General features: G+C 43.5%; 1 protein-coding gene across 5 annotated transcripts; it reads right to left on the reverse strand.

The window, feature by feature from the left end:
- Window positions 1-1,040: 1,040 nt before the first annotated feature.
- On the reverse strand, window positions 1,041-17,502 carry RNF34 (ring finger protein 34). Of its 5 annotated transcripts, XM_053928898.1 has the most exons (9): window positions 17,379-17,502; window positions 16,741-16,841; window positions 16,189-16,311; window positions 15,073-15,142; window positions 7,222-7,440; window positions 6,065-6,472; window positions 4,506-4,607; window positions 4,040-4,241; window positions 1,041-1,969 (listed from the first exon to the last, which is right to left on the reverse strand). In XM_053928898.1, the coding sequence occupies exons 4-9, from the start codon at window positions 15,079-15,081 to the stop codon at window positions 1,779-1,781; spliced, it is 1,131 nt and encodes a 376-aa protein (XP_053784873.1). In that variant the 5' UTR covers window positions 15,082-15,142; window positions 16,189-16,311; window positions 16,741-16,841; window positions 17,379-17,502; the 3' UTR covers window positions 1,041-1,778. The 5 variants fall into 5 exon arrangements, with proteins under 5 accessions (XP_053784873.1, XP_045056811.1, XP_053784874.1 ...); XM_045200876.2 differs by lacking the exon at window positions 16,741-16,841; XM_053928899.1 differs by lacking the exon at window positions 16,189-16,311.
- Between the last annotated feature and the right edge of the window lie 13 nt (window positions 17,503-17,515).

The following is a 17,515-nucleotide window of genomic DNA, read 5'->3' on the forward strand; positions in this document are numbered from 1 at the left end:
TCCCTATTAAAATACCAGTGGCATTCTCAGAACTAGAACTAATCCTAGAATTTATATGGAACCACAGAAGACCCCAAATAGCCAAAGAAATTTTGAGAATGAAGTAGGGAGGTATCATGCTCCCTGGTATCAAACTACACTGTGAAGCTACAATAATCAAAATAGTATGATACTGACATAAAAACATATATAGTTCAGTGGAATAGAGAGCCCAACATGGATGGGCCTAGAGCATATTATGCTAAGTGAGATACATCGGAGAAAGACAAATACTGTATGATTTCAATTATATGTACAATCTAAAAACAAAAAATAGAAGCAGACACACAAACACAGAGAACAAGCTAGCTGGTGGTTGCCAACGTGGAGGGGGATGGGAATGAAAAAATATTTTAAAGTGTCTATTTGTACACTGAGTATTATCCCACAATTTAAAAAAAGCTCAGTATTTACAATGTAGTTTTATCGCAACAAAAAATGAAGACATTTCTTAAAAACATACCTGCCCACTACCATGGGAATGAGTCCACATTCAGTCTCCTCTGAACCAAACCCCGCCCCTGCCCTACTGGCTTGACCCTAAAGGAGATTATGGCTTGACCCCAAAGGAGATTTCAGATCATTAGTGCTGTAAAACAGTTTTGCATAAGCTAACACCTCAGGTTTCTCATTTGATATGCAGCATTTATTGGAAGAATTAAGATAAAAAACTGGCATCAGAGCTAAGTTCAAATTCTGCAAGTCACCATTTCACTGAAATTTTAGACAAGTTTTTTTTAACTTCTCAGAGGTCAGGTGCCTCATCTGCAGCGGGAGGTGTTATCCATTGCAGGATGCTGGAGAGAACCTTAAAACTCCTGCTCACGGTAAACAGCCTATCTGAAGTTCACCTTACTAGTAAGTCAGCTGCGAAGGGAGATGCTGCCGTGTGTTTGAAGGTGCTCCCCTCTCTTGTGAAGAGTGGAGCTGGAATATGCACGGACACCCATTTATGCTGTACCCATGTAAATTAGGAACTGACTACGACAATGTCAATAAAAGCATTTTTGAAAATCTAATTTTATTCCTAAAGTTCAAATCAGCTAGCAGTAGCACTGAAAATACACTTTCACTATACAAAACAGTGTAAACCAGTTACATATTAATAAAGAATTTAACGCACACATTTCTCTAGTGAAAGAAGCTAGATGCAGCCCTTGCTATAAAAAGCTGTACCTGAACAGAAATGGACATAGTCTAAGGCCCTGGCAGTTGACTATAGAATGTCAGTTGTTCCCAATTAAGTTTAAATGCAGAAATAGCAACAATGTGGAAACTTACATTCATCCAAGAGTAGCATTTAAAATATACATGACTGATAAAGTGAACATTCAGAGGTGCCACTGGTCAGTGTGTACCATGTCGGTCACTTGGGGACAATGATCTCATCCAAAGAGCAGAAGTTTCAAACTTCTGAGTAGTTAAGAACAGGAGGAAGAAGAAATAAAGATAAACATCCTCCAGAGGGAGAGGAGCTGATGCCACAAGCAGTCTGACTTCAGCAATTAATGATCACAGACGTGTGAAGCCCGGCTGAGCCTGGGAAACGGAGCACGTCCACCGGCTGACAGGCATATGGCCTCAACCAATGTTGCTGTAACACAGGATGAATCTTTATTCCCAGTTAGTAGTGAAAAAATAACTTCGACTTTTGAACAGTAAGTTTCTAGTCCCTTCTGTGCACTGAAATGTCTGGGATCAAGCCTGGGGGCGAATGTCCTGGCGCGGGGAGTGTCACTTCAGGACTTGAAGACGTGCACGGCGCGCACCACGTACTGCCGGCAGATGGGACACTCACTCATGCGCTTGCCGCACTTGGTGCAGGTGACCATGTGCCCGCACTCGAGCAGGACGCAGTCGATGACGGCATCCATGCAGATGCGGCACAGGCTGTCGTCCTCCTCGTCCTGCAGCTGCGTTCGCTCGCCATCTGAAAGGCAACAGAGAGCTGGGGCTGCTGACAAGGCCACCTGACAGGCTGCTCGGCCACCTGCTGAGCGACCACCACAGATACAGCATGACCCTCTAAGAGAAAGCATCTCAACTATCTGCACTGCCCTCCACGGGAAATGGCAGTCATATTAATGCCGGCGCCTGGTAGAGTTTCATGATGAATACGTGAGAAATGCTTAGCTTAGGGTCAGTATGAAGTGCCCAACAAATGTTAGCTATTTATTTAATTGTATTTTAATCTATGTAATTCAAGGTTTTTGTAAGGATAGATTGCTTCTGTAACTAAAAATGAAGCATCCCTGGGCTGTCCTAAATATGGACCTTGGAGTCAGAACACTATCGGAATTTTCAGCCCAACTGTACAGCCTTGGGAAAGTCGCAGTCTCCGGGGTCAGCAGGAAAAAGGAGCTGTTTCCACACTGATAGGGAAGTAGCCTGTAGCCCCCACCTCACCTCAGCCTTGGAAGCATCTCAAAAGCCATCTGTGCTTCTGGCCACCCTGGTACTGCTGGAGTCTAACTGAAAAAGGATGGGCCATCCTGGCTGTATGGCCCAGATTAGGTTTTGAGAAAATCCAGACTCTGAACAACAAAGATACTGAATGAGTTTAAAAAGTTTATACCCTGAGGTCAGGCCACAGAGCTGTGGACATGGAGGTTTCCCTTTCCAGAGAGGTCACAGAAAGGGTCAATGGGGATCATGGATATAGTAAGAAAAGAATAAGAAGTCAGGCTTGAGAAGCCAGTAATCCCTGGATTTAAGAAAAATAAACATTGTTCTGTCAAGAGCTTCTTGTAATTTGGTTCACAGCCCACCGCTCCTGGGGAGCGGGGAGAATGGACCCGCATGGTAAGATGATCTGGTGGAGACGACACTGGAAGGCCCCTCAGAGTAAGTCTTCTGGGTTTTTGGTCTCTTTGGCACAGAAGGTTCCTTCCAATTCTTACAACTTCTGGGCATAAAGCAGAGGACCCAGTGTCTGTCAAGGCTATTAGGTAAGGCTGCAGGGTAAATCCTGGTGCAAGGGGCTGAAGCCAGTCCAATTAGGAAAGGTTCAAGCTGTGCTCAAAACAAAGTGTGTGTTCCCCGAGCTTAGAGACTGGACCCATGACGGACTGAGAAAGGCTCTCAGGCTGTGATGCACGTGCTGGCCATCTCTCCTTGAGGGTAGGCCTGGCCATGCCCTTCCAGCGTGCACTGTATGCTGCTGGCATTTAAAACTGACTTTTCCCGTCGCAGCCAGCATGCCATTTCCCAGGCACAAGCCTGGGACCTCTAAAGGCTCTGAGAATTGAGATTCCTGTATCTACCATTGTAGCATCATAGAAATAGGTGTGCCAAAATAATTTGTGCATATTCTAGGCATAAGCCTGTTTGTCAACAAATGCTGTATTATAACCAGCCTTCAAAGATAAAAACTCGAGATGATAAAAGTTAACAATGGTAGGACTGTTGAAGTCTAGACACAAACGTAATACTGGTCAGTCTGAACAGCACTGAATTATTTTTTCTTGTCTGTAAATGCCTTGTGGCTTGGCCCTGTTAGCAGCTGAAGATTTCTGCCCCACGTTTCATCATTAAATCATTCAGAAGTTCTTAGCCTCAGTTTTCTGTGACTTACACAAAATCCTAGTGCTACTTGATGCTAAAAATGTAATACTTAACACCGTGGATCTAGGGAATGTTTTTCTACTGTTAGGATTTAAAAGGTGTAATCAAGATAACCACAGTATTGGCCTACTTGAGTGATTAGTGAGAAAAACAAGCATTTTATAGATACAAGGAATTTCATTAGTTCTAACAAATTATGCCAAGAAAAACCAGACTGAACAAATGATTACCTAACTCACTTGGCAATAGTGATCTCAAAATGCCAACATTACATAATATACTTACTTCTTAACAGATCTATAAATAGGTTCATATAACTATTTCACACTCAAGGAAGAATACATAATTTTCTCAGACACAAATCTGATTTGTAACAAAAACAGCCCAGTTTCTAAAGCATAAGGAAGGATACTACATGAGAAAAAAATAAACTTACATGACTTTTGGTTTTCTTCATTCTCTTTGTATAACCGGTTTACTTTCTCTACTAGCTCCCATTTTTCACAACAGCCAGAATAGTTGACAAAATTCCGAGCCAGGATTTCCTTCAGCTGGCGCACGCTCATCCCTTCCACATCTTCAAGGCTTGACAGGTCAGACAGCGAAGCTCGCAATCTCTTCTTGGAGAGGCTAGGCGTCTGAAATCACAGCGCTTCTGTCACCTCTGTTCCCGCAAACCCAGACCGCCCACAGCAAGGAGAAAACATGCTCCCTGCGCCCTGCGGTCCTCACTGGCCCCGGACAGTCTTCCCAGATTTGTCAGTCCTTCGAGCATTTTACATACTGTGGTACGTTCAAAGCAGAAGAAACATCCTGTGCTCATCTAGCGAAAGTACACACGGGCATTTTCCTGCCTGCCAGGTTGAAACGTCAGGGAAAACAGATTTTATTGGAGATCTCACCTGTTCCTCCAAGTTTTCTTCATCATCATCGTCGTCCTCGTCGTCCTCTTCGTCGTCGTCATCATCATCTTCTGTGTTTGCAGAAGCTGTTTCACTTTGTACCTGTGCACACAGTGGGTGCAGTCTGTCAGGAGCCACATTTCCCTAACAGCGTCAGCCCATCTTTATCACCGGAGTGAACGTCCCACAGATCTTCCCCGACACCGGGTACACTCCATGACTTCTTTGGATCCTACATGCTGCCACCCCTCCCATAGCGTGGGGCCCTACGTGATCCATAAACCACATATCTTCCGTAAAATTATCACAACAGCCAAATTCCCAGGTGTGTGTGAATTCGTAAAACCTAACCAGGAGCCCCTGAGGAAGATCCCAGCACGGAACGCCAAAGCTGCAACCGTGTGGAACTGCACTGAAGTCATCGTCAAAGGACCTGCCTGTGGCTGGTTTAACTGGAGCCTCTAAGATAGAGACAGAATCTAAAGCCCTAAGGGTAGCCCAAGTGTCAGAGGTATTTGACGTGAAAGATTTCTTTCTGAAGAACGGTTGCTGGACTTCTTCACTGAAGGCTGATGCTAGGTCCAGCTTTTACAAATTCCTCAATAGTTGGAGGTATTCTTTTCTTTAGGAAGGACAGAAATCCCGGTGATGTGATTTATACACCTTATTTCATGTCTTTCTTATTTTGACCATAGCTCTACAACAGTCTAGGTCGGTTCCCAATTTCAGATACTCCACCCCCCTGGTCACAAGCACCATAAAGTAGAGTCCAAAGACCCCCACCTCCCAAGTGATGTCGTAAACCCGAAAGTGGCACAAAAGTCAGATGTCTCTTAGGTTTGCCTAATAATTATGCCAGCTCTTGTTTCGGAAATGATACAACTCCTAGTTTGAACTTGTCTAATTTATGACCATTTAAAAGACAACTAGACCACATTTCCCTCTCCTTCTAACTCCTTTATTCAGGGAAGAAAATGTGGAGAGAATTGTTCAAAATAATTCTTTCAGCATTTTGGAATCATTCATACATACAAGTTGCTATTAATTACAAGCCCTGGCATGTTACTCAATCAGGATGCCCGAAGACCTCACTGGGAGAGAACTCTGCACTGGCACTTGTTTGAAGTTAGCAATAACCACACTCACCAATTCAGATGGTGGTTTCCCACGATCTAAATTAGGACCATTCTACTACAGCAAGGCAACTGGGCATTAGGTTAACTTACACCACCGTGTCCATGTTCCTGACACAAATAGCCCTGCCAATGTTTATATCCTGCTACTTTTCACAGTTGTCATTTCACTTGTATTTAACTAAGACAGACAGAGAAACTGAGGTCACTAAGTTCAAGAAACTGCTTCATCATTTAGGGCCCTTCAGACACCTGACTTGGGGGCTACCTAGCACGCGAGTTCAGAGAACCACATCAGGAGGGCCTGTAAGCACAGAGTTCAGTGTGCAGAACCTGGCTCCCACAAGCAGACAGCAACCCCTATAGGCTCCACCATATGTGGCCAACAGTAGACATGCCAGCCCCTGGGTAATTAGCCCCTCATACCTGTGCCAGCACTCCAGATCCTAAGGTCCGATCTCTACCCATGAGCTCTCCCTGAAACGATGACACAGTAGCAGAGGGGGCTGTATAGTTTGAAAAAAATGAATGCGTAAAAAAACTAGAACTCTGGGACCTTGAAGAATTCAGACTGCTGGTGTCCAGGTCGTCCTCTGAGCCCAGCCCGTGGTGGCACAGTACTAGATCGACCAAGTCTTCTTTCTCCCGACAGGTGTCAATTGGTATGTTTCTAAGAATGAGATACTGCCGCAGATCCTTCACTTTCAGTCGCATTAACTGAGGCCGCTGAAAGGCCGTCTCTTGTAATAAGTGACAGGTGGAACATCTACGAAGATTTTCTTGTAAGACTGAACAAACGGAGCAAAAATCCTTCTTGCAGTCACAACACACGTGCTGAAGAAACAGAAAAGCAGCATTTAATGGCAGCCAGCTACAAAAGCCACTGTGAAAACACTGGTTTCCTTCCTTTCTGCCTTCTATTAAAATTCAGTTCTGGTTCTTACGAAGCCCTCTGTGGCAGCAGACCATTCTCACAGGCGTTTTTCTGGTCAAAAGCCATGAGAATCAAAACAGTTACTGCTGAGGCAGTTTGGATTCACTGAAGTTCAAATACAGCCCTTTAAGAAAAGCATACACTCTTGTGTTAGTGAATTAAAACCTTTCCACCCCTTGATGCAAACATGTAATTAGCAGAACAGAGCTGACTTGAAGCACACGGAGCAGAAAGCACAACCACGAACTCTCTTCCTGCTCTTTTCCTATGTGAACAACTTCCCCATTTAAAGAGGCGGGGAGGGCTTGAGCAAAAAGGAAAAAGGACTCATGGGCATACACAACAGTGTGGAGATTGCTGGGGGGAGTGGGGTATAAGGGGACTAAAAGATTAAATAAGCATAACACAAGGAAAGAGAAAGGCAACTGATCTCAAGGCTGATCTAAGCCAAGAGAGGAGCTGACTAATGCAGTAATCTGTACCTACACAACCTTAATCACAAGCAAAGCCAGCCACTAGCAAAGCTTAAAGACGACACTAAGATGTGGTCATTTCTGCTTGGTGCATTGTTACTACATTTCTTTTTCTTTTAAGATTTTATTTATTTTTAGGGAGAGGGGAAGGAAGGGAGAAAGAGGAGATAACTCACCTTCTTTCTAAAGACTGAAAATGAAAGTCCACAGGCTTTGCAAACTATATTATGACCTTCTGTAGGTGCTGGTGGGTAAGTGGAAAAATCAGAGTTGGGTGTAAATCTGAATGGACCAGTGCCTCCTGCAAACCCTGCTTGCTGGCCCCGGACAGCTCCAGTTCCCATGACTTCATTCAGCAGCCCACAGCATGAAGCCCACATAGACGTGGCACCCGCCTGGAAAAGACCGCAAGAGGGACCAGTTTAGAGTAAGTGGAACCTGGGCTCTCTGGGATCTTCAGGAAATGCCACTCTGGAGAGGTATGTTTGCCCTAAAAAACTTTGAGATTCTTTTCAGCGTCAAACATTTTTAAGCTATTTGGAAAGAGATAACTCTGGTATTTGCAAAGCATATTTGGCACTGGGGATACTCGCATATTGTGAAAATAAAAACAACTCTGCTTTTATCTGGACAGAAGTACACGCTGTGCAGTATGTGGGACGTGCTCACACCAGTGACTTTCAATTCGTGTGCTGCAAGAATTTTTCAAAACAGGCAAACCTGACTACTTAGTCAGGGGCACTGACCTCTCTTCTCTTAGACTGTTAACAACACAACGATAGCTATCTGGTATGAATGAGTCAAAATTCTGGGGTTTTTTTTGTCAGATTGGCAAAAAAATTGATTTGTTTATGCGTGCCATGAGATGAAAAAGGTTGAAAATCGCTGGCTTACACACAAAAATACTGTTTGTTGTCTACTCGAAACTTAAATTTAACTGAGCATCCTGTACCCTATCTGACAACCTTAGATGGTGACTGCCACCCTAGAAGGCACAGTATCATCGGGCAAGACAGATTTTCCCAGCTATCCCACAGCAGAAAGAATATAAATTCAAACTAATTTCATTACACTTCTGTTCTTATTTGTAGCTGGGCATAATAAAGTATGGCATATGAATTTTTTTTATTTTTAAAAAATGACTGGAAAAACATCAAAATACCAACTGAAGCTCTCTTAAGGTTTTAATGTTATCTCGTGCAATTTATTTTCTTGAGTTTTTCTCTATTTTCAAAATTCTTTGAAAAGAATATATTAGTTTGAAATTAAGGAAAATATTTTTAAAAAGCAGTTATCCTACCTTTTCAAATACTGAACACAATTTCGGATGACTCAGTAAACACAGGGACCCCCACAGTGCATGGGCTATCTGCCGCTCCACCCAACGGCCTGGAGCTAGAGGCCTTGCACGTTCTTTCCTCCACCTCTGCCCCTTCTGTGCGCCACCACTGCTCTCACTGTGCCCACCTGGCAGCCTGTCGTCTTTCTCACTGTTGACTCAGAAACCCGGTAGCCAAGCTTTTTAGAAGTGCATGTACGTGTAAGTTTTTTTTTCAATAAGGGCTTAGGGTATTTTCCCATGCTTAAAATGGAAAAGCTATGATGTTCGGAGCTAATGTTTGCCCCTTGTCCTCATTCTTAAGCGTACTGCAGCCTCTAGAGAACATGAAACGTAATGGAAATGGCAGCACATGACAATGCTGTAGTTCATTTAATCATCTAACTCTGTCAAACATTCACTGTCCAACAAACTCTTCAAAAATTTTTTTTAGCAACTTTAAAAGGCTATTTGGGATGCTGTAAGAGGATTGTGCTATTCTTGCTACTCCCTGGAAGCAATATGCTATATTAAATACAGGGAAAGTAGAAGGTAAAGCAGTAAGAAGCCACAATATAAGGTTCAAACAGTCTTAAGTACCAGGGTCACTGACTTAAGTATTATATAGCTTCACACCCTATAATTCTCAAGGAACAGTGCTGCCTTTAGAAGTCAGGTTACATTATAGTTAGTTCTTCATACCTTTAAATATACACCTCAGACTCTGGAGTCACGGTCTGTCTCAACATGAAAGGATGAAAATCCAGATTTACTAAGAGTTCATTTAAAGTGAGTCTTCTTTCACCAAAGGCTTCCACCTACAGTGCTTTATACACTGCGCTCTTAAAACAAGTGAAATGCCACTTAAAAATTTTTAATTTGCACGTAACATTGTTGGGGAGTTACACCTCAGCGGTAGAGTGTGTCCTCCCGTGGAAGTTCCTTGTAGGCAGCACTTTTTTCCACCGCATCTAGTTCCACCATCTTGGTAAGTAGGGTTTCTTTACATTACTTTTTTTTTTTTTTTTTTTTTTAAGATTTCACTTATTTATTTTTAGAGGGAGGGGAAAGGAGGGAGAAAATGGGAGGGAAACATCAATGTGTGGTTGCCTGTGGGGCGCCCCCTACCGGGGACCTGACCTGGCCTGCAACCCAGGCATGTGGCCCTGCCTGGGAATTGAACCAGTGACCCTTTGGTTCGCAGACCAGTGCTCAATCCACTGAGCCACACCAGCCAGGGCTCTTTACGTTACTTCTTGAAAGGCAACGAAACACTACTTAAAATTTTCATGCTACCCTAGAAAGTTCAAATTGTCTTATTGAGAAAGGGTAAAAAATGATTCTGACCTAGCAGGCTAAAAATCTCAAATGATACTCCCTTTTAAAAGCAGCACTACCACACATTTTGTTCTGACAAATCAGTTTTAAGATGAGTTACAGAAGGATGTGAAATGCCAAACCAAACTAATGGTACGATCATTAAAATTCTAGGCTGAAATATTTACAGCTCTGATGAAGAGATAGAAAGACTTATTTTGGGAAAACAGGTGGAATCTCTGTGTAGACATCATTATTGAAGGGTAATAATTTTGCCCCATTCCTCATGTTTCTACAAAAGGGAGGGAATTTCCTCTTCATTCCCTGGAAGGGAAAATAATGAAAACAACACTCCTTTCTTCTTTTGGCCAACTCATCATAAAATAAAAATTAAAAAGCACAGTCCAAGCCAACCCCTGAATTGTTCCAGGCAAAAAAAATAACCTATTATTTGGTAAAATGAAACCAAAAACCACAGCAGAGGGAAAGAGGAAACACTGAAGAATCTAGGCTCCGGCCTCATTAGATGTGTGAACTTGAATTTGGACAAAATCTCCCAATAAGAGAATAATCTCCCAAGAATACTCTTAGCGTCACCCTGGAGGATAAAATCTAGCTACATGCGCTGTTATCTTCTGACAGTAGCATCTGCAACTCTCCCGCCTTCCTGAAAGGTCAGAAATCTGACACGGTAGACGTCACTAGTTTTCTTTGAGGTAGCTTTCTTTCCCATCCAGCATATTTTAAAAACTCTTGCCATTTCCCCTTTAAGCCCCATGTTTTCTGGCCCCCCAGTGCTGAAATGAAGGTCATCTCTTTAGTGATTCTATCTCCCCAACATCTCAGAGCAGGGATTTTTAGTCCTGTACTGCGGTGGCTGCTGTCACTGTCTCTTGCCGAAGAACCTCCTAGGCCCATGAAACCACTCTTTCGGCAGCGGCTGGACTCACCAGCGGAGCCTTCGAAATTACTGATGCCTGGGTCCCAGCCCCAGAGATTCGGACTGAATGGTCTGGGGTGCAGCTTAGGCATTAGAATTTTTTCAAAATTCCCCATGTGATTCGAACGTACAGCTGAAGTTAAAAGGTTAACTGCTCAGTCTAGGCGATTTCTCCTTCTTGCCCACATGGTTTCGGCTGGAGAATCACTCAGCAGATTCCTCAACCAAAGGGACCACGGCTACCTCTGAAGCCTGTACCTCTAGAGTTCTGAGACCAACATGTCAGCCACATGCTCCTTATGACCTGTCTACTTCCCAGAAGTAGTGGGAACTATTTATGAGAGCATTTTCCAACAGTTACTAAGTGTGGGCTCTTGAGGGGTAGGGGGCATGCCAATTCTCTCAGCTCTCGACTCTCTGCCTGTAATATTTCCTTGGAGCCCAGTTACTGTGTCTCGTAGAGTAATAACCAAAAAGCTTCCCTCTTTGCACCATTCCTTTAAAAGCTTTGGAGACTCGAGCTCCATTTCTGTCTTCCTTGTCCCCTAAGATCTTCCCTCTGCATTCCCTTTTTTAAATTTACTCTGTTTATCTTTTGGTAGGAAGCTTGAAGCTCTTTCCAAACTTCTCAATTTTCTTCCCAGATTTTTCTGAGCAAACCCAACTTAATACAGACAGCACACAAGGCACAGGCCTTTGGCTTTTTGAATGTGCAGTAAGTTCACTGAGTTGTGCTCTGCCTTATGTAAGGGTCACCGCCCATCTTTTATTTGCTTACTAAAAAAACCCTGCTACCCTCTTCCATGAAGGAAGCCAAAGTGTGGATCTCTGAATACTAATGCTATGATCTGGCCTTATGTGACTAACAATTCTAAGTCCTACTTGGAACCATGGTGAAAGCAAGACTCTACAGGTTATAAACTACATGAATCCAAGGGGCTAGAAAGAACAATAATCTGTAAAATGGCAACATCGTCTCCACTGACCATGAACGTAGAGAAAAACCAAAGAAGGCAACTATCTACCTATGCCTGGCTCAAAACTTCTAGCTCAAACAATTTAACTGTGCAGTTTATTTTCTAGTCATCCACGACTACTGAAAATAAATGGCTTTTCCTTGGTAATCCCTTTCCTGTATATCCCCTTAGGCCAAAACTGTTCTTGACTAGCTTAGCTTTTGGACCACAGCCTAGGTTGTATCAGTTAAGAACCAGGTATCGTATTAAAAACTTACAGGGGCCATAGTAAGAGATTGAATTCCAAAGCCTCCTGTCTGGACTGCCATTGACACCTGGATCTCTTCATGTCATTCTGGCACCCAGTGCCAGTTTTTGTGTTATTTTCAAAGCCACTGCACCAAGATTTTTGAGGGCCAATACCTCTACCCAGTTTGGAACTAATTAAGAAATAAAACAAATTTAAATGTTTGTCTGTTTACTAGTAACACCAATTGAAGAACACGACGTTAGCGCTGCAGCCAACAAGGACACCCCAGCTGACCCACAGCAGCTCACCATCTGGTTGACCAGACTGCCCTCCCACCCAGCCCCTGCCACAGGAAGACAGACCTGACAGGTCCCAGAAAGTACTGAGCCAAAGCACGTTTAGCTTATTTGCTAAAACCCACCAACATAAAAGTTGCTGTTTTTTCTCCGGTAGCAGAAAGGCTGAAAGTGTTCCTCCTATATAGTTCCTACAGAATGAATTAGAAATTTCCTCCCCTGGGTAGGAGTATAAAGGAGGGGAGGGGTGGGGAATGTTACCCACAAACCTCAACAATTTGCATGAGAGGGGGACTGACAGTTTCTAGGGTTGTGACATTTATTTCCACAACAATAACAGACTACGGATTTTATAAGCACTCTCTCAGGTTCCTCAGTCAGATTCACACAATGTAAGCCCATTCTGAATCATCATTCGGTCAACAAAGCAGGGGGAAATGTGTTGTTGCTTTGCAAGAGCAGCCACCCATTCTTTCTGGCAGAGTGCCAGTCTTTGATCGTGTGCGCGCGCGCGCGTGTGTATGATCTAATATGCTTTTAGAATCTCTGTGGGGGGAAAGTACTTCCAAAACTTAAAGAATTAACAAAAAGTTTACTATAAATTTTGAATCCTATTCTAAAATACATTAGGATCCATTTTAATGATTCTACCACGTGTTACAGTAACCAGGCAAACTAGAAGGAAGAATAAAAAAAGCTATGGCGGCTTCTATGAAGATTAAATGAGAGCCAAAGAGAGAAAGAGAGCTGATGGGTCTGAAAGCCACAGAAAACTAAATGACCATCTGGTGGTCAGACAGACGTGAGCAGAGCAAAGATGATGGGCCAGGTGCAGAAGGCCACCAGGAAGGAAAGCGCTGGGTGCCTAGCGATGGGAAAACATGGACCTCACCCCCAGGGTGACCTTTCCCTCATATCACTGGCCCTGCAGATTAGACCCCCTGACCTTTCCCATCACTGTTTATGCCACGTGGACCCTCCCCTGACCTTTCCTCCTCAGGCATGTTGCTTCATGCGGTAGATCACCTTGGAGGAGGAACAGGAGGCCGAAGAGTGGCCACATGCGACTCCCGTGTGAGCCCTTGCACAACCACTCCTGTAAGCATTCACTCTTACGGATAACATCTAGGCCTTAGTTGTGTTTCAGCTCCAGGCCCAGAAAAACAGCAGAATCAGATAGGCAGTACCATGCTAACAGCAAGACCAGCTGCGCTGACTCTCGACCCCCTACATGGTGCCTACCAGTCAGTGAAAGGAAACACCTGGAAAGCCGATGAAAATTCTACTGGGGACTATACTAAGATCCCTGCCTCTAGAGAGGGGATAAAAACTCAGGATGGAGGATCTAGCACCTTTCCCCACCCCACTCACACAGGCACGTGTTTTTTCTCTCTCTGTCTCTCTCTGTCTCTCTCTCTGTCTCTCTCTGTCTCTCTCTCTCTCTCTCTCTCTCTCTCTCTCTCTCTCTCTCTCTCTCGGCCCTTCTTTTGCCTTTGTAACTTGTTTCCTGCGTCCATTTCTTCTACAGCTCACTTCTACCTCTGACTTGCTCTGAATTGTTTCTTGGCCAGAACTCAAGTACTGAGGTTGCTGAAACAATGTCCAGTTTGATACCTGGTGCCGTTTTGCTGCCAACAATTATAGTCTAAATCATTTGCTTTTGATTAAACTATTGGGTTGGCCAAAAAGTCCGTTTAGTTTTTTCCATATTATGGCTCTAGTAGTGGTTGGTTGTCTCTAACTTCATTTGAAACAATTTTGTTAGATTGTATTGTGATGTACAATCATATCACCATGCATTTAAAAAAAAATTTATGAAAATTGGTGAATTTTTGTGCAGCCATTTTAATATTGAAGATGGAAGAATATATGCAACATTTTCAGCATATTATGCTTTATTATTTCAAGAAAGGTAAAAACAACTGAAATGCAAGAAAAGATTTGTGCAGTGTACGGAGAATGTGCTATGACTGATTGAACTTATTAAAAGTGGTTTGTGAAATTTCTTGGTACTACTGACATTTTGGCCAAATAATTAATTCTTCTCTGTGGGGCTGTCTTATGCACTGGAAGGTGTTTAGCAGCACCCCTGGCCTCTACCCACTAGAAGCCAATAGTGGGAGATAGCCGACATACTCAAAATAGGCAAATCAATCAAATTATTGGTGAAAATGAAAAATGTATCTTTTATTTTACAGAAACAACATAACAGACTTTTGGGGCAACCCAATAGGTGAGCAGTAGTAATGATAACGCCACCTCCTAAGACCTGCTTGCCACAACTCTAAATTAAAAATGGTAATATTTTACAGTAATTTTTAAGGACAAACTAGAAATTTCCAATTCAAGAACATTAATTTTCCTGGAGGTTGTAAGAAGCTAAAGAGACCAGGCAGGGATTCAGTTCTTCCACCAGTGAAAGCTTCCTCAGAGAGGTCAACCATTCATAGGCTTTGTTTTCAACTCCAAACAACCTTCAGTTTGCTAAAAGTCAATGTCCTTGCTTTAAACAATAGGAAAAGATGTTTCAAATCTTAAAACCAGTAATACAAATCAGCAAGTTTTGCAGTGTGAATTTCAGTTAGGTTAAACTTTCCCATAGTACTTAAAGTAAAACAGAAGAAACAGTTAAGATAATAAACAAAAAATCTTTATCCTATTTACAACCACTGGAGAAAAAAATATGCCCCTTAAAATGTGAAAGGATTTCTCATTGAAACTGCTGCTTTAACTGAAACACAGTATGAGAAGAACTTTGCTCTATTTATGACCAAATATCAGACCATATACCACAAAGGAAGAAATCCTACCTACATCCTAAATTCTTTCTTCATACCATTTGGATAGTAAGCAGGTTGAAAAAACATGCTGATCTTACAAATGTAGTATTTCTAGGCAAGAGAGCTGGTCAGATTGATAGTTTTACAACAACGTATGCTGGAGATCATACCTTCCTCATGTTTGGGTTTTGTTTTCTTTTTCTAAAACAGTGTACTTGATCCTTAGCACCACTCCCCCACCTTTCAGGGAAAAAAAAAGGAAAGAAAATTATAGTCAACAGATTACTTTCTCCTTGATATCTCATTTTGAGCTTGGAAGAATTAACATGATTAGTACAATTAAGGAAGGGTGAGATCAAAATAAATATGGAAAAACAAGAAAGAGGATTAAATCAAATTAACATAGGACACCAATTTTGATTTTTTTTTTAAATTCCTTATAGGGAGTTAAATGCTACTCTAAGGTTAAACAGTTACTTGAGGAGTCTTAAGAGGTAAAACCTATTTCAAAATATCAGTTTCTGGCAAACAAGGGAAGAACATAAATACCCATTCCACACATACACTAAAATCAGCTGCTCCTGGGTTTGAGTGAAGATGTACTTTTTCTGATTTCTTAGCTTTTAAAGAAATTTTAATCCCACTGAAAGCACTTGCTTAAATGAACATTCAAATGTTAGAATTCTGTGATGTCAGGAATCACTGACCCTGCCTAGAAATCTACAGATAAAAATACCCCACAATTAAACAATTTCAGTATAAAACAAAGTTAAATAACAAACAGATCAAATCCTAATTTTTGTGAATCCAGGTTCAGAAAAACATAAATAAAAAGCAGTATCTTCATAACTGTCATCTCGCTCTAGATTTATCTATTTAGGTCTGCATTATGCTTTAAAAAATCTTTCTTTTCTACCTTTCTTTTCTACATTTTCAACTGCCACCAAACCTTGTTTCTAACTTTCTAGTCAGAAAGCAGTATCTTCCACCTAAATTCAAAAACACCTGTTTTTAAAGACCTTGGCTAAAAAATCCAACACTGGACCCGTCCCTAATTCTCTCCTTCTGTATCTAGTTCCTTGATGGGCCACAAATGTAATACTGATAATGACATTCTTTGAGGCATTCTATAAGGACCCCCGTTTTTGAAAGATGATGGTTTTCAGGAAAGAAAGCCAGTTTTAGACATTTTACTAGGTATTCTACGTTGAAATATTTTATAACTAAACCGGAAAGTTAAAAATAAGCTCCTAAGATAGCCTCATACTTGAACGTTCACAAGTTACCTATTGCAAAACTCCTCTTTGCTTCCTGCAGCCAGAAATAACCTTTTTTGCTCCCGAGAGTTTAACTCGTTTTCATTCTCATAATGTGGTTCCTTGAGAACGTCTCCTCCGACTGGCAAACTCCTAAAGGGTGGGATCGTATTTTGAATTATTTCTACGCACAGTATCTCCTTCTGAGCTGACACACAGGAAATGTTCAACAAAATATTTGCTGACTTTCGTGAGCCACGTGACACCCCCTGATCGATCTTCCACAGCAAAACCTCCGGGCCTTTGTGCAGGTAGAGCTTTGCGCCAGCAGCTCATTCGGTTGCTTTCCTTACCCGCATCAAGCACACCTCTTTATTGAGACTCACGACCTCGGCTACGTCTCAAAGAGTAGCCTCGCCGGACGGCTCATCCCGCTCGGTCGGAGTTAGGCAGACGAATCAATACCTGAACGATTGTTGCGCACGGAGCTCTTTAGAATTCTCAGCTCCCCAAAGTAGGCCAGCGTCCGCCCCCTTCCCTTAAACTTCTCACTCAGTGATGCTCCCACGCTCTCACACCCACCTTGAAGAACTCAAGCTGTCCAATTACTTGCTGCGTACCTAGTGGCGATGGAGACGCACCGAGTTTGCCACCGCTCTAGGTCTCGGCCCCGGTGTTTAAGTCTATGAAAAAAAAACCCTTCAGGGTGGGATCCCCGCCCCGAGGCATTTCTAACCCGTTAGCCTGGCCCCAGCCTCACGGCTCCCCGCGCCACTCCTTTTCCCTTCATCCTGCAGTTTCCGTCCTGTGACAGTCCCGCGGTGTTCCCGACAGTTGGGTTAGTTCAAGGACTTGGGGGCGAGGGCACGCTGTGGGCAAAGCCACGAGGGCTGAGGCGAGCAGCGGTGGGTCTGCAGCAGGCCCCCGAGGACGCGGACAGGGCCCGGCGCAGAGAGGGGCGCCGAGGCGTGAGCGCGGGGGGCGCCCGGTCTCTCCCCGCTCCTCGGGCTCGCTGACCGGAGGCTCTGTGGGACTTGGAGAGATCGGGGAGCCCAGGTTACCCGCCCTGGGCCGGTCAGGGACCCAGACGCCGGCCGGCTGGGATGCCCCTTAACGGAGGTCTCTGGAGAGGTGCTGCCGAGGAGAAAAGAAGGCAATTCGGGAGCCCCGGCCGAACAGGAGCGGCTAGGAGGGACTGCCCTTCTCCACCGGTCCCTCACCTTCATGGCCGCGACAGCCGCGTCTCGGTCGGCTCTGGACGCAAACTCAGCACCATAACAGTTCCTCGCGCAGACGCTCCCCTGCCTGCTGGACTGCGATTGCGGGGCCTCCAGAGGCAACAGAGCGTCCGGACGTA

Source organism: Desmodus rotundus, chromosome 7, assembly GCF_022682495.2.
Source record: "Desmodus rotundus isolate HL8 chromosome 7, HLdesRot8A.1, whole genome shotgun sequence".
NCBI lineage: Eukaryota > Metazoa > Chordata > Mammalia > Chiroptera > Phyllostomidae > Desmodus > Desmodus rotundus.